Source organism: Falco peregrinus, chromosome 6, assembly GCF_023634155.1.
Source record: "Falco peregrinus isolate bFalPer1 chromosome 6, bFalPer1.pri, whole genome shotgun sequence".
NCBI lineage: Eukaryota > Metazoa > Chordata > Aves > Falconiformes > Falconidae > Falco > Falco peregrinus.
The window spans coordinates 70,609,052-70,624,965 of record NC_073726.1 but is presented as its reverse complement, the minus strand read 5'-3'; the positions used below and the strand labels follow the sequence as shown (position 1 = coordinate 70,624,965).

The 15,914-nt window shown below is 39.2% G+C and overlaps 1 protein-coding gene across 18 annotated transcripts in view; it reads left to right on the top strand.

The window, feature by feature from the left end:
- Window positions 1-15,914, top strand: part of MICAL3 (microtubule associated monooxygenase, calponin and LIM domain containing 3) — a 161,673-nt gene that overhangs the window by 87,950 nt on the left and 57,809 nt on the right. For all 18 annotated transcript variants that reach the window (XM_055807539.1, XM_027782826.2, XM_027782827.2 and 15 more), the window contains 3 exons: window positions 43-229; window positions 3,193-3,281; window positions 4,418-4,505. In XM_055807539.1, coding sequence (XP_055663514.1) covers window positions 43-229; window positions 3,193-3,281; window positions 4,418-4,505 — 364 coding nt within the window. The remainder of the gene's footprint in view (window positions 1-42; window positions 230-3,192; window positions 3,282-4,417; window positions 4,506-15,914) is intronic.

Sequence of the window (15,914 nt, the reverse complement as noted above, 5' to 3'; positions counted from 1 at the left end):
GGCTGGATACACACAAATTTAGCCATGCCTATTTCTGTCTAGGGCTCGCTCAAAAAGGAGTTCCCCCAAAACCTGGGAGGCAGCGATGTCTGTTACTTCTGCCGCAAGCGAGTCTATGTGATGGAAAGGCTGAGTGCTGAAGGCAAGTTCTTCCACCGCAGTTGCTTCAAGTGTGAATACTGTGCAACAACTCTCCGTTTGTCATCTTATGCCTATGATATTGAAGATGGTAAGAGAAATTGCCTTTTTGCCAGAATTCTCTTAACTGTCCTGGAAATCCATCTATTAATTCAGCTCTTTCTTTGCTTAAAAATTACTTGGTGGATGGGGACCAGAGTAATGTCCGTTCCAAAGATACCACCTCTCAAACTCTTGAAACAATATAGATTTCCTGCAGCCAGGTCATGCTGACAGCAAAATAACTGATCTCTTAGGAATTAATTTAACATAATAATAGCAGCTAGAATGCAATGAAACAAATAGTAGTTGGGGGCTTTAAAGTGGTTTGGAGGCAGAGTTTGAAAGCTAGACCCTTTACTCTTACTTCAGTACTGTCAAATGAGGAAACTCCTTAGTGTTTAATATGACTTAAGATAACATATTGGAGGCAAATGCAGTCAGCTTTTTCTTCTTTAAGACATTGCAACTCTCCCAACTCTGTATGTTTACTTTAGATGTGCTAAAATAGGAACTTTATAATCGGGGGCTACGATAATAGCTCATTACAAACCATGTTCTGTTTATATAGTGAAAAATGGAGCATCGAAGTTGAGAAGAGGTAAGTCAGTGTTACGTATACATAGAAAGAGTTGTTGAAGTAGTTAATGTAAGTTCAGTAATGACTGTTGCTTTCTGTATCTGATGGACTAAGGAGGAAGTAATATGGTTACAAAACTTGCTGATGACTTAGTTAACAGAATCTAGCATGCTAAGAATTAAAGAAAGCTTCAAATATACCTAACAAATCTGAGAAACCACATAATATGGCAGCATATTAAACTCAGTTTATCAACTAAATGTGCACATTAAAAGTAGTCACTTGAATTCACCCATCACTTGTGAAAAGTAATCTTCCGAGAGTAGCAATGTGTTGCATTCTTTGCTTGAGCAGTGGTTGAAATTTCTGAAGAAAAAATATGAGAAAGTATCTCCTGTTAGCTTTTATTTATATCAGCAGGTATGCCTTTATTTTCTTCCACAGCTGCCATTTATCTTTACTGTCTATCTCAATGGGAAAATATGTGCAAAATGATGTAAAACAAGTGAGAGGTTAGATAGAAGGAAGTCTATTTCAGATACGATGGTGTAGAAACCAAAACAACAGGAAAAAAGTGTTAGTACTGATAGTTTTCCCCACTTGGAGCAAAGATGAAGTAAAAACTATTAACTGATATGTTACAGAATGAAACTCCAGAATATTCTACTGCAGATTGAAATGTTATGAAATTGACAGGTATCTATTGTGTATAACTAGGAAGAATCTTTTTGTGTGTACTGGGTAGAATAATGGCCATGGAAACATCATCTAGGTTTAAGGGGCAAAAAGAACCAAAATGTTGTATTGATGGTGCATTATATAATGACTTTAAGTAACAGACTTGCTTGGTCACAAAGAATTGAGGAAACTGAGAGTCATCAAACCAGTCTCCCAGTAAGGAATAGAAAACCCATTATTACTTGGCCGGAAGGTCAGCAGACTTGGCATGCGAGTTTAAAGGGGCCAATTATAATTTTGAAATCAACATGTAAAAGTAACATCTTCATCAGTGATCGAAGTTGGGAAAAAGCATTTTTTGAGCACTGCTGTTATTTTGGGCATTCACAAGTAACTGACTATCTGGCTTTATATTTAGCAGTAACAGACTGAACTGCTCTGTTAGCTGTATGGGCTGGGGCTGACACAGTTTTTGCCACCAGATTCCCTGTGCAGGCAAGCTTATGTATGCAGTTATGGCCAGATAGTTCTCAATGAAGCAAACACAGAGCTTGGAGTTTCAGCACACTTACAGCATTGATTCTGAAATTATATTACATGACTAACAGTTGTGTATGTATGTGAAGCATATATGGCCAAACAGAAATGTGTGGTCTCCTATCTGATGTTATCATTGTGAACAATTTAGCTTATATTTCATTCTGGGTTTTGTTTGAGAGAAAAAAATAACAAAGCTATACGCACATTTTTGCTATTCATTTAGCAGCTTGGACTGATGAGCATTCTGCAGCATTCTGCAGTCAGTGTGGCTTTAGGCTTCAAAGTCTGAGAATTTTTATGTAAGAACTTTTCTGTTGCTGCTCTTTTCAGACAATTTGAAAGAGCAGTTTTTGGAAAGAGTAAATATTAAGAAATGTTTATTTAAGCAGAGACTTCTTGAAAGATAGTGTTTTTTTCACTTTTCCATCGTAGAACAAAGCATTGTGTCAATACCAGCCCAGAGAAACTAGAGGAAGAGGTGAAGGTCAGAATATAGGTTTGAAATGCATTAGCAAATTTGTAGGAATAGGATAGCAGTAGGGAATGCTATGGACTGCATACACCAAGCAGGATATACTGGCAAAAGTACACTGGAAGATAATCATGTGCCATCAAATTGCTGCTGTTATTATTTGTATTATGATATGAGTGCTGCTTTGGCTTCCTGACAGTGTTTCAGATACCGGTGAAAACCCATCTAGGCTTCTGGGGTGTTACTAAACCAGTAATACCACAAAAGGTCTTAACTGTGGAAATGAATCATTGATTGACTGTCCTTTCCACAAGAAGCCACTGTGCGTTCTTATCGATGGTTCTTTGGGAGTTAACACTGTCCTCTCCCACTTCCCTCTGCTGGTTGTATTCATTCTTGCTTTTTCCAAAAGTGCTTCTGCCAGCTTTTCATGTGATGATTTCTTTGTTCCTCACACACTGCCCCATTGTTAGCGTATGATACCACACAAGCCTCACAGCTTTGCTTTGGTGTTTGATAGGATTTTAAGCTAAATGGCTCTCAGGCACCCAATGAAAAGGAGGCTAGCTAGGAGGGTGAGAGAGGAGGGCTGGAGTTAAAACTTCAGATAGCGTTTGCTGTAGTGAAGAAACTAGAGGTAGCAATGGGAATGGCAGCAGAAAATAAGTTGCAGTGAGATGGACATTTATATTGTGCTAAACTGCTGTGTTTTCATTATTGACCATCTTCTGCGTTTTTACTGCAGGTAAATTCTACTGTAAACCTCACTACTGTTACCGACTCTCTGGTTATGCTCAAAGGAAGAGGCCAGCAGTGGGTCCTCTGTCGGGAAAGGTAACTCATTATTTTCTCTAACATGTCATGTTAACGGGTTTTGATTCTTAACATTGTAAAAGTAAATATGCTGGGGTTTTTTTTAGAAAGTAGAAAAAAAATCAGAGTGCATCGAGTTGCTTTTTTTGTGTCATGAGAGCTTACAGTTCTATATATTTTATTTAAAAGCAGCTCCTTTAATTACCACTTCTCTTTTCAGGGTTCTTATTGTAAAATAATGTACTGTCCCATTCAGAACAGGGTTTTGATTTGTTTTCTTGTCAGCTTAAATACTTATTCAGTCCATGCAGAGAATAAATGAATAATGTTACCAGTTTCGCTTTTCCTTTGTTTCTCCATCTTTTTTCTTAAAATGAAACAAATTATTTGAATTTCCTTTGAGATGTGAAGTTCTACCCCACTTGCATAGGCTATGAGGAGGACCAGCCTTCATTTCTGAAGGTTTTCTGTATGTTAATGGGAACCTGTGTGAAAAGAAAGGATATCGCTTTCCTATACTATCATAATGGAAGCATTTGTGCTCTAAGTATAGGATCAAGACGCACTGTGTAATACAGAAAAGTCTCCCAGCTTCTGTCATTGCAATCCAAGGCACTTGTCTCCTCAACCCCTTTTTCAGTATTTATGCATACTCTGAGCAAACTACATGCTAGTCTCTTAACAAGTTCTGTTACGCTTGCATGCTACAAATTGTCCTTCCCCCTTAAATTATTTTTTCCTTTGTGGTAGTGGTGGTGCTTGTCGTTCTGCCTGTTTCTCAGGTTTTGTTAGTACAAGCTGAAGCTGCATTCCTTCTTTTTGGAAGTATAAGGGATCCATCCCAATATTTGTGCCATACTTCATGGCAAAAATGAAGACTAAAATATAACTTGTTTTATTTCCCAGATGCGCAGACTTTGGGGATCTTAGTGCTGTGCTTTCTTGGATATCCAGCTTGTTTTTCAGAGCTTTAATAAATCTGCAAATTGAGAAGGAACATGCTTGGTTCAGAGCTTGCCTTTTGTGATGGTTAAGGGGTATCTTCACTGTGAGTGGGATGCCTCCCTGGTTCAGTGTATTCAGTATTGAAAAGAAGAGAGTATTTCTGAGGCATTTGCTATTTTAATATGAATTCAATTTCCCCCGCATTCTCTCAGGACGCCAAAGGACCTCTGCAGGATACCATGGCAAGTGACGGAAGTGGACGGGCAAATACCATCTCCACCTCAGCAGAGAGGGCCCCAGGTAGCTCCGCTTCCTTCTTTAGCCGGGTGGTGCAGTACTCTCTCAGCCTCTTTGGCAGAGTTAGGGTGGCGAGCCAGCACCTGCAAAGCACAGTTTCCTCGATTGGGCACCAGGTAGCCCAGAACCCTTTGGACTCCTTTTTCATGTGTCAGCTGATGGCTTTTGGGGTTCCCTTTCTCTATGTCCAGTCAGAAGTTCTTGTGCAGATTCTAGGGGAATTCTGTGGGCAGCCTGCTGACCAGTAAGAATTAATGTTGACCCAACTTTGAGCTGTGTAATTCGTGTGATTTTTGGGGTGCCATGTGAATTTCGTGTGTTTTGTGAAAGCTCAATATATTGTTTTGCACTGTGGCTTTGGGGCCTAGATGTTCTCAGTCCTTTCAAGGACGTTATCTGGAAGAATTCCAGGAAAACACGGATGCTCAGGTGAGGGTCTTCTCTGAGTGGGCCCCCGTGAAGGGCCCTGTAATGTGTACAGCTCAGCGCCACTGAAGGTAAAAGTTCTTCCGCTGCGCTGGAGTAGCTCACAAACTGGATTTCTGTGTTTGCCTGAATTCTGGGTGTGGTTTCTTGTTCTCCCAAGCTTCTCTTCATTAATCTGGTACTTGAATGGGAAAGATCCCATTACTTCTGGATTGTCTCCTTTGGAATTCTGGGTGTCTGACTGCTGATGGGATTGGATTCCTTAAACCCCTTGAGTTTCGTGGTGCTGGCAGGGTCATGGTGCTCTTCCCTCACTTCCAGAATCTGTGCTGCTCCTGGCCATGGCTTTGGGAATGGGGTGGTGGATGTGTGTGTTCTACTGTGAAGTAGTTTTGCCTTTTAACTTGAAATTCTAATTCCTTCTAACATGGGAGAAGTGTCTGTGCTACAAATGCTCGTTTGCCCAGCCCCTAAGTGTTCATTTAGTGATGTCAGAAAAAGGAAAAGATTTGATTTCTAGTACTTGTTCCAGAACATTATGGGTAAACTAAATAAGCTGCTTTTAGAGAGAGAACATGCTTACAGCAACACTTTGAGAAAAGAATGTTTTCACAGTGCTAGTTGAGAAAAGACCTTAAAAACACACAGGCAAATAAAAATCATGCTATTATTTTACTTTACGTATTATTCTTACAAGTGTTTCTAAGATTCTGAGTGCAATCCAACAGAAATTTATTCTTAGTGTATGTAGTTGATTCTTGAAGTGTAGTTTGATGATTTCCTCTTTTGTTTGTGTGGAATTTCCATATGGCAAAACGGAGGAAAGGGAAAAGGTGTGGAAGAGTGACGTTTGCAAAATGCTGTGGACAGATGGGTTAACTACAGCATTTTTGTACAACTGGATAGACTTAAAATTGCTTTCTCTAAAAGTTAAAAGATTTTTTTTGTTTTTTCTAGCTGGATCATATTCTTTAAGATGAATGGAAAAAATATTTCTTGGAGCACAGGGAATCTGATGTGAGAGTGAGGTGGTTTATGGAGTGAAGCTGTTGGTGATAAGAAGTGGAAGGAGGGTTTAGCTATATATATCAATTAGTTTATCAAACCAATTGCTGGCAGAAAGCCTCCTTCCTCCAATTTAGTCCTTCCAACTGATTGAATTTAATTACTCACTTTTATAAATGAGCATTCAGTAAATAGCATCTAAGTGATCACTAAGTAGAGCAAACAATAAGCCATGGTTTGCTATAAACTTAGATAAATCAAATATGAATCAGCTGTAAGTCAGATGTTTCCATCTCTCCTTATGTAGCAGTGGCACAATCCTGTAGCAGAACTGAAGTACTTCCAGAGGAGTAAAACAGAACAGACACTACTTTATTAAATGACAAAACTTGAAATCTAGGGCTCCTTCTCTTTGCTTTCTGCTTTTCTAAAGCAGTGTACAGCTGAAGCATAATTTGTAAAGCTTTTGAACCTTTTAAAACTTTGCCTCTTGCAGTACCCAAAGTGTGTAGTAGGACACACCCAGCTGGGTCAAGCTAGGCCATCTTCAAGGCAGCGTATTGTGGTGCATTCTTATATGTGCATGACAGAAGTACATTTCATGGTAGAAGAGTGAGCAGTGCCTCTGCTGTTCTCCCCCTTTCTGCTAGAAAAATGCCATTATTGGCTGAGATTTTGTTTTCTTCGTGAGGTAGGTTCTAAGTATATCTTAAAACTACTGGCTTAACAATGGTTAAGAAGCAGGAGGAGGCTAAATGCAGTGTACTTTCAAAGCAAACCACAGTGTCATTAAAGGCAGGTCAGTTCTCTGTTAGCGTGACAGTCGTGTCCTGCAGCTCCTGTTCTTGCTGGGTGTGTAGGTCAGGAAACCTGTGATGTGTTTACAGTTATATATGGTTTGAAAAAATAAAACAAACCCTTTTGAATTACAATACAGGCTAATACAGTGGAAGAAAAGGATATTATTCCTGAATAATCAAAAGGAGTCTATAAGATTACATCTCAGTATAATTTCTGACTTTGAACTATATGCTTTCTTGCAATTTATTAATTTGTCTGTTTAAGACACTAAAGACACTCTGCTTTTCACTGTAGAGTAGACAAATCCCTTGAGCAAAAAACCTGTACTGAAATGGAGATAGAGGCAGAGCTCTGTTTCCGAGGCTCCACTTCACCCATCTGATAGACTCATCTCATACAGGTCATACACTTAAAAATGTTTGACCTCCCTTAAAGCAAATGCCACCAAATGTAATTTGGCAATAGCAATTTCAGACCCTGAGGGCTGAGCCAGTCCTCAGTAGTGAGGTAGATCTTGATGTGGAGTGTAAGTTGCCTCTGAAATGATTAAGTAAAAAAAAAAAAAAAAAAAAAGTGTAACATGCATAAGTTTGATATTTGATGGAGATGTAAAGATAGTTTAGAAGGCAAAAGGAAGGTGTAGAACAGAAACATCAGTCAAAGAAGATACAAGACAAAAACCCAGCTGTTTTACAATTTTATACCTCTGAGTTAAATTCAGCCCTGAGTTAGTACAAGTGCTTGTTTGGTGAGCTTTATGGTGACTCATGCAAGGCCTGCTTTTTAGTTGCCATGGAATCTCAAATGGATGTAAATTGCATGGGTTCTCCCCCTACACTCAGTGTCTCCTTTGCTATACCACCAAATCTGGCCTCTTCTTTTTTAGCCAGCTTAATGCTTAAAATATATTCAACCACAAAATGGCTTTCAGTTGGCTTGGTCAGCTGAGGTGAGACTGGTCACAACAAGCACTTTCTTGTGATGTGTTTACTAACCTGATCGGCATGTATTAATTTTGCTAAAGTCGTCAGTCCCTCACTGGGTGGCTGCAGTCTTAACTGGCATTTAATGTGTTTTGTCTGTCCCTTGTGCTGTAATGATAATTGCAGGGCACAATCCTTGATAAGCAGGTTGAGGGGGGTTTTAGCAGTCAGTTAGAATCACGCTTCTTGTTAAGGTTTTGCCTGGTTTGCCAGAGACCCTGTGTGGCATCGTATGTGGTGGTTACAAGGGGTGTTCCCAGGGAGGTTATGGTCAGACTGGCTCTTGCAATATAGATCAACCCTTCAGCTTGGGAAGTGGCAACAAGCTTTTGAGTGATGGATGCCATTCTCTCTGGGGAAGGGAAGTTGGGGAAGGTTGTTACTGTGCTTTTGGTCCTGCTGGACTGTGGCATGCTTGTCATAGATTCTGTAACCTTTCTCTGTATGCTGTCTGCCTGTTTTTCTCTATCTTCTGCATTTGCCTTTGTGCCAAAATCAGTGCTATTGCCAAGAGAAAAAAAAAAAAAAATGAAACCAACTTTGCTTTTCAGCTGTCTCTGCCTTTGATAATCTGTAACTGCTGTGTCTTGGATTTTTTTTTTTAATATTATTTACAGTACTTCATATGGTTTTAATGTGCTTTTAATGCAAATGCTGTTCTTCTGTTTGTTCTAAAGGTCTGTAAGAAATATTTCTGAACTTTCAGCCCTTTCTTGACAGGTGGACTTGGAACAGTCTTTACCCCTATCAGCTTTATGATTTGCTTCTTGGGGTGACTTTAGCTGGTCATGTTTTGTTGTAAGATGTTTCCTATTTCAGGCTTGTGTTCTCACAGCAATATATTTCTGTCCCTATCAGCAATAGGGAGTTCATAAAGGAAAGACCTGCTAGGGAAGGTCATACTCCAAAATATACAGCAATATTAAATAAAAAATGCAAGTCATGAGACCTTTGCAGTAGTTACTTGACCTGTAAAAGATTTAAGAAGCCAAATATAAGCCATAGTATGCAAAACTGAAAAATGCAATGCAAAGTAGAGGCATTAAATCTCCTGCTTTAAAATCACAAAAATATATAGTGTACATGATACAGGTATGCAACGTGAAAAGTTAAAAATTTTCCTATGGATTTGCCTTAAGTGTTTTCAGGGAGCAATGTTCTGAGCAAAGCCCTTCACTGTTGTATATAGCAAGCAAAGCTGGACTTTGTGAGAGGAAGTTCTTTTGCTGACTTGGAGAGCTAGAAAAGGGGGTGGCTGCTTCCTGTAAGTGGCATGGCCTTTAAAGTGAATTATCTGAGCCACATTTTGAAAAGGATCTTAACTGTCTGTACAATTTTAATGAATCTTTATGAATGCTTCCAGTATTATTTGCATACAGTTCTACTTCTCTGTCTAACAAAGTACAAATACATTTTATATATATTTCTGTGTAGAAATAAGCTGCTTGTTCAAAAACATGGTCTCTTTATGGTTTTACATACATTGAACATGCCTTACTTGTGAAAATTATTCAGCTCAAAGCAATACTGTTTGCATGTGCAGACAAATATATCTTCATGAAGTCTCTACTTGGTCACTTCTTTCCATTATTATTCACACTTGAGTTTTGTTTGAATTTGGTCTGTTATAAACATTAAATTACAGAAGATAACAGCAAACTAATTCTGTGACATCATGTTCTGGTTGTGGTGCCTTCATTTTAAACCACTGAACTGTGCATTTACAAACACATCCATACCCCATGCCAACCCACAACTTCCCACCCCCCCCCAAAAAAAAAAAAAAAAAAAAAAAAGAAAAAAAGTAGTACATCCATATTTCAGGATGTACCACTAAATTGGGAGGAAAGATAATTCCTCTACTACTGTGCCTTGAATGTTGTCTGTTCTGTTTGGAGGAGCTGTGATGGCGTGTTTTGCAGGACATGGCACATGATACAGAACCCTTTTATGGGGTTTCATACAACTGCAAAGAGATCTGATGCAAGATTTATGTCTCTCTGTTGGAACATTTAAAATATAAACTTAAGAACCAGACCCTGTATTTTTGGAAGCTGAGGAGAGTGTGTGTGGGTTGCCTGATTAGGACCGAGGTTCAGTGCCCAGTGATTCATCGCTCAATAGCAAGCCAGGAATCGCTGTTAGGATAACTGCTTGACTGTTCCCAGTCCATCATGTTCCTTGTCAGTGTTCTTATCAGGATTTGGGTAGCTTTGGCATAAAGGAAAGGAGAATGTTAAAGGACCAGCAATTTGAAGCCAGGAAAACTGGGAAGGGCAAAGGCATGATGGAGAAGTTATTTTGTTCTGAAGAGTGGAGATGAAGCTGACCTGATAGCTTCACTGAAAAATCCTGAAAAATGTTTTGGGGACCGAGGAAAGATACACACAGTAGCGATGTGCTGAGTTTGTGCTCATGGCTGGATCCTGCTAAGAACACTTTTTCCTGGGAGTGCCTGGGCTCCCGATTCCACCTTTCTCTCTAGCTTTCAGACCTGTAGACTTGTGCCACTGGAATATTTGTTTATTGTTTGTATGTGTATATTCTGAAGGGTGATATGAATTTTTCTGGGCACTTTTTTTTATTGAATGGTTTTGTGTCTTAGAAAAAAAGTATCAAGTTTGTGTGAAGGGCTTGGATTTTTCTTAATTGCCGAATTAAAATACCTGGCTTTTTTGAAAAGTGGAATCCAAGAAATGACCATTTTGAGATTGTTTTCCTCAGAGAAAAGGAGGGAGTGTGCATAAAATAAGCTTGGTGACAGATCATGTTCAAGTGAGACAAACAGTGCTCAGAAAGGCTTCATGTCTCCATTGTATAGCCTCTTTGAAGATTTTGATTTATGCAGTTGTTTTTAACCTGTTTTTGTTTTGGGTGTGTGTCTCTGAATTATGTAACACGTGGTTTTCCTGTTGCTGTGAAATCAAGACATTATTTGTTCCAACTGTGTGAAATGTTCAAGGGAATAAATTCAAACAAACTTCAGGTTTCTGAGTTTTTCTTTGTCCTCCCCCTTCTCCCTCCACTGGTTCCAGGTGAGGGATGCTGCAGGGGATACAGAGTTGGTGGAAGGTGGAAGGCATAAATCTAGCATGCTCAAACACAGAAGACATTTTGGGGAGCTGTGTGGCATGTGCCATCTGTCACTGCTAAGTATTGTTTCTCAGGCTTCTGATTGTGTTTTTTTTTTTAAAAAAAAAATTCTGTTATGTTGTGGTTTGCTTGGAGTGCAGGGTGTACACTGCACGGACAGCATGACATATTGCAGTAGAAAACCTTCTAAGGACCCCCATACTAAATATTCTTCTGCTTTGGCAAAGCTGGCTTTGGATAGATGCGCTCTCAGTTTGCAGCTTCACTGATTTTGGTCGATTCGGGAAGCAGTTTTGTGTGCCTTGCTGCAGGCCAGAGGTCTTGCACTCTGTAAGCAAGGCAGTGATACCCACCTGTGAGGGGAGAGGAGGAACATGGGCGAGTGCAAGTCAGTGCTGGGGAGCAGGGAGGCATACCCTTCACACGTGGTATGACAGGTAAGCGTCTTGGCAGGATTTGGTTCCTCTTGGTATAGCAGCAGCTGTGATAATGGGGTGCTTTGTTGTGATGGAATGGCAGAAAATGAGTAAATACAGAGCCTTATAGACAAACCCTGTGTCTTATGTCCTAGCTGGACAGTTGTCTTCTCTCAGAAGAATGGCACATGAGGAGATGACCTCCCTTCCTTAAGACCATTAAGAGCCTATTCTGTAATGTTCTCATGATGAGCAGATAGAGCTGGATCTTAGTTTTGAGCTACATTTTCCTGTTCTCAAAGGTATATTGGATTAGTCTACATTAGGGACTCGTTCTGTGTCTCTTTTTTGCATGCTTCTCGTGCTTTCTACTGCACCGTTGGCAAATAAAAGCTTGTAATAGCAGATAACTGTTGGGAGACTAATTGTGAATGGTATTTGGCAGAGTAGTTGTGTTTAAATGGTAGCTCACAGAACTGCAACCGCAGACCAGTTCTGTTACACATAAGAGTTCCTTTGTTGGAGGAGAGTAATCACTTGTGCCTTTGAAATTGCCTTTTATGTTTCTTTACTATAATCAGTAGTCCTGATTTTGAGGCTAAAATGGACTTTCAGTTCTGAGGAGGAGCCGTCAGCGTTCAGCGTAAAATTTCATGTGCTGTGCATGAACTAGAAAAGTCATTTTGATGCACTGCTAGAACAGCCTCCACTGTTCTGTATCAGGAAAACTGTTAACTCTGCAGCTACATATATGCTCTAGAAATCAAATGTTTGCTTCATGAATTAAAAAAAAAAAAAAAAAAAGAAAAACAAAGGAAAAAAAACAGGATGAAAGGAGGTGCGTTTCCTGAGCTCACCCCCATCAGAGGTGAAGTCAGACTTTCTTGCTGTACACCAGTATAGGAAACATTGTTTTCAGCTAAAACTTGGAGAAACCAAGTATTTGTGTGATGGGAGAGTTCCCAGGCACTCTCACCTCATTCCCCTTGAAGTCTACACAGATGCCTCCCACTTTCTGTTCCTGTGCCTGTGATTCTTCTCTGGTCTCAGGGCTTCTGGTGTTCTCTTACTAATGCCTACAGGAGGAGTTGAGCTCTGTGTCCTGCCCCCTGGATGGGAGAGGGGTACTGCCAGGGAACTCCTTTCATGGCTTGGACACTCAAAAGTCACTTTTTGTTAAAGACATCCTAGTTTTGTTTGTGAAACAAAACCGTTTTCAAGCATTCTTCCCTTCGGTGCCACCCTTCTTCCTCTCTCCCAGTCCAGCCTAAGATACTTACTTTAAAATGATTTATTGTAGAGGAAACTTGATTCTGTAAATAAAGCCCCAAATAGCACACTCTATCAAATATCATTCTTTTTAACCATTGTTGTGCAAATAAACTGACCTGAACGTCAGGAAGAAAAGTAGACAGTTTGGGCTGGGCCATGTTCTTTCTGACCTTACGTGCTTCTTTTTCTTTGCCTGTAGTTCTGTAAGGAGAGTGTATTGATTTTTCTGAATATGCTGTCCTGGAATCTTGAATTATACAGATGTGTCCTTCCATTGCATCTGTCACTTCTGAGGGTCTCTTAATATTATTTAGGACTTGCAGAACTTGGTGAACAGATTAAATATTGTCTTCATCCTAGAGGAAGTGAGGTATCATGTACTTTTTTGCAGTTAACACCCTCAAAAAGAAATTATCCACAGAAAATCTTATGGCTGCTTACAAACATCCAACTATTTATCCTAGAACTGAAATCGAAGTACTGAAATTCATTTTATAAACAGTAATATATTAAAGATAAATTTTAAGAACAAGGTATCATAATTTTGTATGTAAATCACTTTAAAGCTTTGAGGTACTGAGCCATTCACAAATGCACAAAAGTCTGTGGGCATGTTTTGGTTCCACAGAAAACAGGTGACTTCCACTGAAGATGGACTGAATTAGCTTTTACAGGGGTCTGGAAACTTCATTCTAAGATTTGAGGTTTTGGGAGTATTTAGGATGTTTTCCACCATACATCCCAAATCAGCTTGCTTCATCAGATACATTTTGGTAGCAGTTTTGCCGAGAAGCATGTTGGCTTAGACCATCTCCTTTGCAACATGCATCACTATGGTAGTGTAGAAAGCCTGCTGTCTACTAGTTATTTTAAATTTTGGACATATTACAATTCATCTGGTATGACAGCAGAGTAACTTTCATACAGATCTTTTCCTCTAACGTTCTGTAATAGTGATGAGAAACTGTAAGGTACTTTAAAAATAATAAAATGAATGAGTAAATGTCTGTTCACCTTATACCAATTAAAGCAAGCCAGTGATAGTTTTACCACCTGCTTGTGATCAGCAGGATAATATATTAAGGCATGTCATTGGTAATGCATCTCAAACTATGAGGAGAAGCAAGGGCATAAAATGAAACTTAACAAAAACCACCAGAAAAACCACAACCCCCCCACACCAAAACCTGAAACAAACAACAAAACAAATGGAAATAATCTGAAGGGAAAGAATAGATAGCCAAGAGTCAACATCGAACCTGTTCTCCTGCTTCTATGAAGTGTATTTATGAAGGAAGGTGGAGCAGTGGTTGCTGAGCTGATCCTGACGATGTAGAGTTTTGCTTTGGCTTTCTAAACAAAACTGGGCAGATGCTTCTTAAGCATGAGATGGCACTTCTATGCTCTGTTTAGTTGCTTACATCTTCTCTCAAAAATGTATGTTTAGTCTGACATTTCTCATGTTTGCTGTCATCCCAGAAGGCTGTGTTTTCTTTTTTAGGAAAATTTTATAGCTGACCTTTCTGCTGTTACAGAGGTTTATCTGATGGCTTGCGGGTAGAAGTGGTTAAAAATAGGACCTTTTTACCCAAGAGATGTTTCAAATACTTTCAGGCTTTGGTAACTCGGTGATTTAAAACATCAGAACTGATGTGTAAGTTATCTTTAATCAGTAATGTGTCTTTTTGAAGCTTTCTTTCCAGAACTGGGGCAGATTTTGAATATACCTGGCTGTGTAACTATATACAAGAATTTTCCTAGTTTCAGAAAAAATCCCACTAAGCTGTGAAGCTTTGGATTGCTTTGAATATTCAGTTGCTTTGTAAGTTATGCAAGAGTATGTGGGATAAATGTAGATAGTAGAAAAGTGTGCAAGAGGATGAGGGAGCAAATGTTGATGCTTTTTTGGAGTATATGGAACTTTTACTTAGGGCAGATATTCCCCAGTATGTTTTCCTGTAACTCCCAGCCTCAGATTTCAGCCTGTTCCATTTGCAGCACTTCATAATCTTGACATAAGAAATTAAGTAAGGACATGGTTAGTATCTAAATATATTCTGAGTTCCAGTAATTATGGAAATCAGTAGTAGATTGCAACAGAAGAGATAGTGGTTATTAGCTCAGTAGTTGAAAGAAGATACCCATTTGAAAGCCGTGGTTTGAATCTGATCACAATTTGAACGGGAAACATAAAACTTTTGAAATTCTACACTTCTGTAATGTATGACAAAATTTTTACTTCCTGATGGGTTGTTCTTTATTGATCAAGACATCAAAGGTAGAACTGGAAGTACCAGTTTTTATAAAAAGTAGGCAATATTTGTATTGATAGATACCTCTATTACTTTTAGATGGAAATGTCCTTCCTTCAGCTTTGTGTTATTTGCATGCTGGGAATCACCTGCCTGATCCCTCCCGGTGAAATGAGAAGTTCCAGAGGGCTGCTACGTACAAGTGACAAGAAATAGATGCCACTATGTGTAAACTATATGAAGGCTTACGTACTAGGGAGGATAACCACATGAAAGGGATCACTGTTTGGATTATAACTTAGACAATCACTCTTAAATATTAATTTCCAAGTTAGTTAACAAAACAAAGGAGTATTTCTCTTAAAAAGGAGGAAAACCTTATGAGCCAAGGTCATAATGATTTTAAAACTAGCGTGGCCTTCCTCTTCTTTCCGTTTTCTCTCTGGATGTGCCTCATCCCAGATGGTCCTTTGAGGTAACATACCTTTAATAGCTTCCAGGACAAAATTTACACCTGCAAAGTAATGTTATCTTTAGCCCGATTATCCCTCAGTGCTCTTCAGCCTTCCCACACTCCGCATCTTTCAGGAAATGGAAACGAGGCCAGGCAAGTCATGATAGAGCTGATCAAAACACTGGAGAGAGCTCAGGCATTTTAAATGTTACCAACAAAATGGAAAATGATTGGTAATATGTTACTGACTTAGCAATACTCCTGAGTAATAGACACACTAATAACTAACAGACTTGGTGTAAGCTGATGTAGGGTTTATATATGTCTAGTATTGGAAACCTGTTTGGGCAGCAAGCAGTAAAAGTGAAATCTGTACAAATGTTAAGATTTTCTGCCAGAAAAGATGAACTAAGAGGAATCAAGCTTAGCAGTGTTCCCTGGGGCTTGGATTAGGTGACCTAATACCTCCTTTTCCCTGTTTCTTTTCTCCACCCACGAGCTACAACACTGGACTCTTTCCAGGAGTCAAAAATAGCTATATTCCAGAATTATTCTATACCTCTGTACCGATTTATCTCTGCTGTAATGAAGACAAACTTTTCTGTATTACAAAACCATATACTGAACTTCCATTATGTAATACTGCTAATTCATGCATCCGCATATGAAAGCCACTTCCTTAAACATAATTTCATAGTATAAATTGCAGA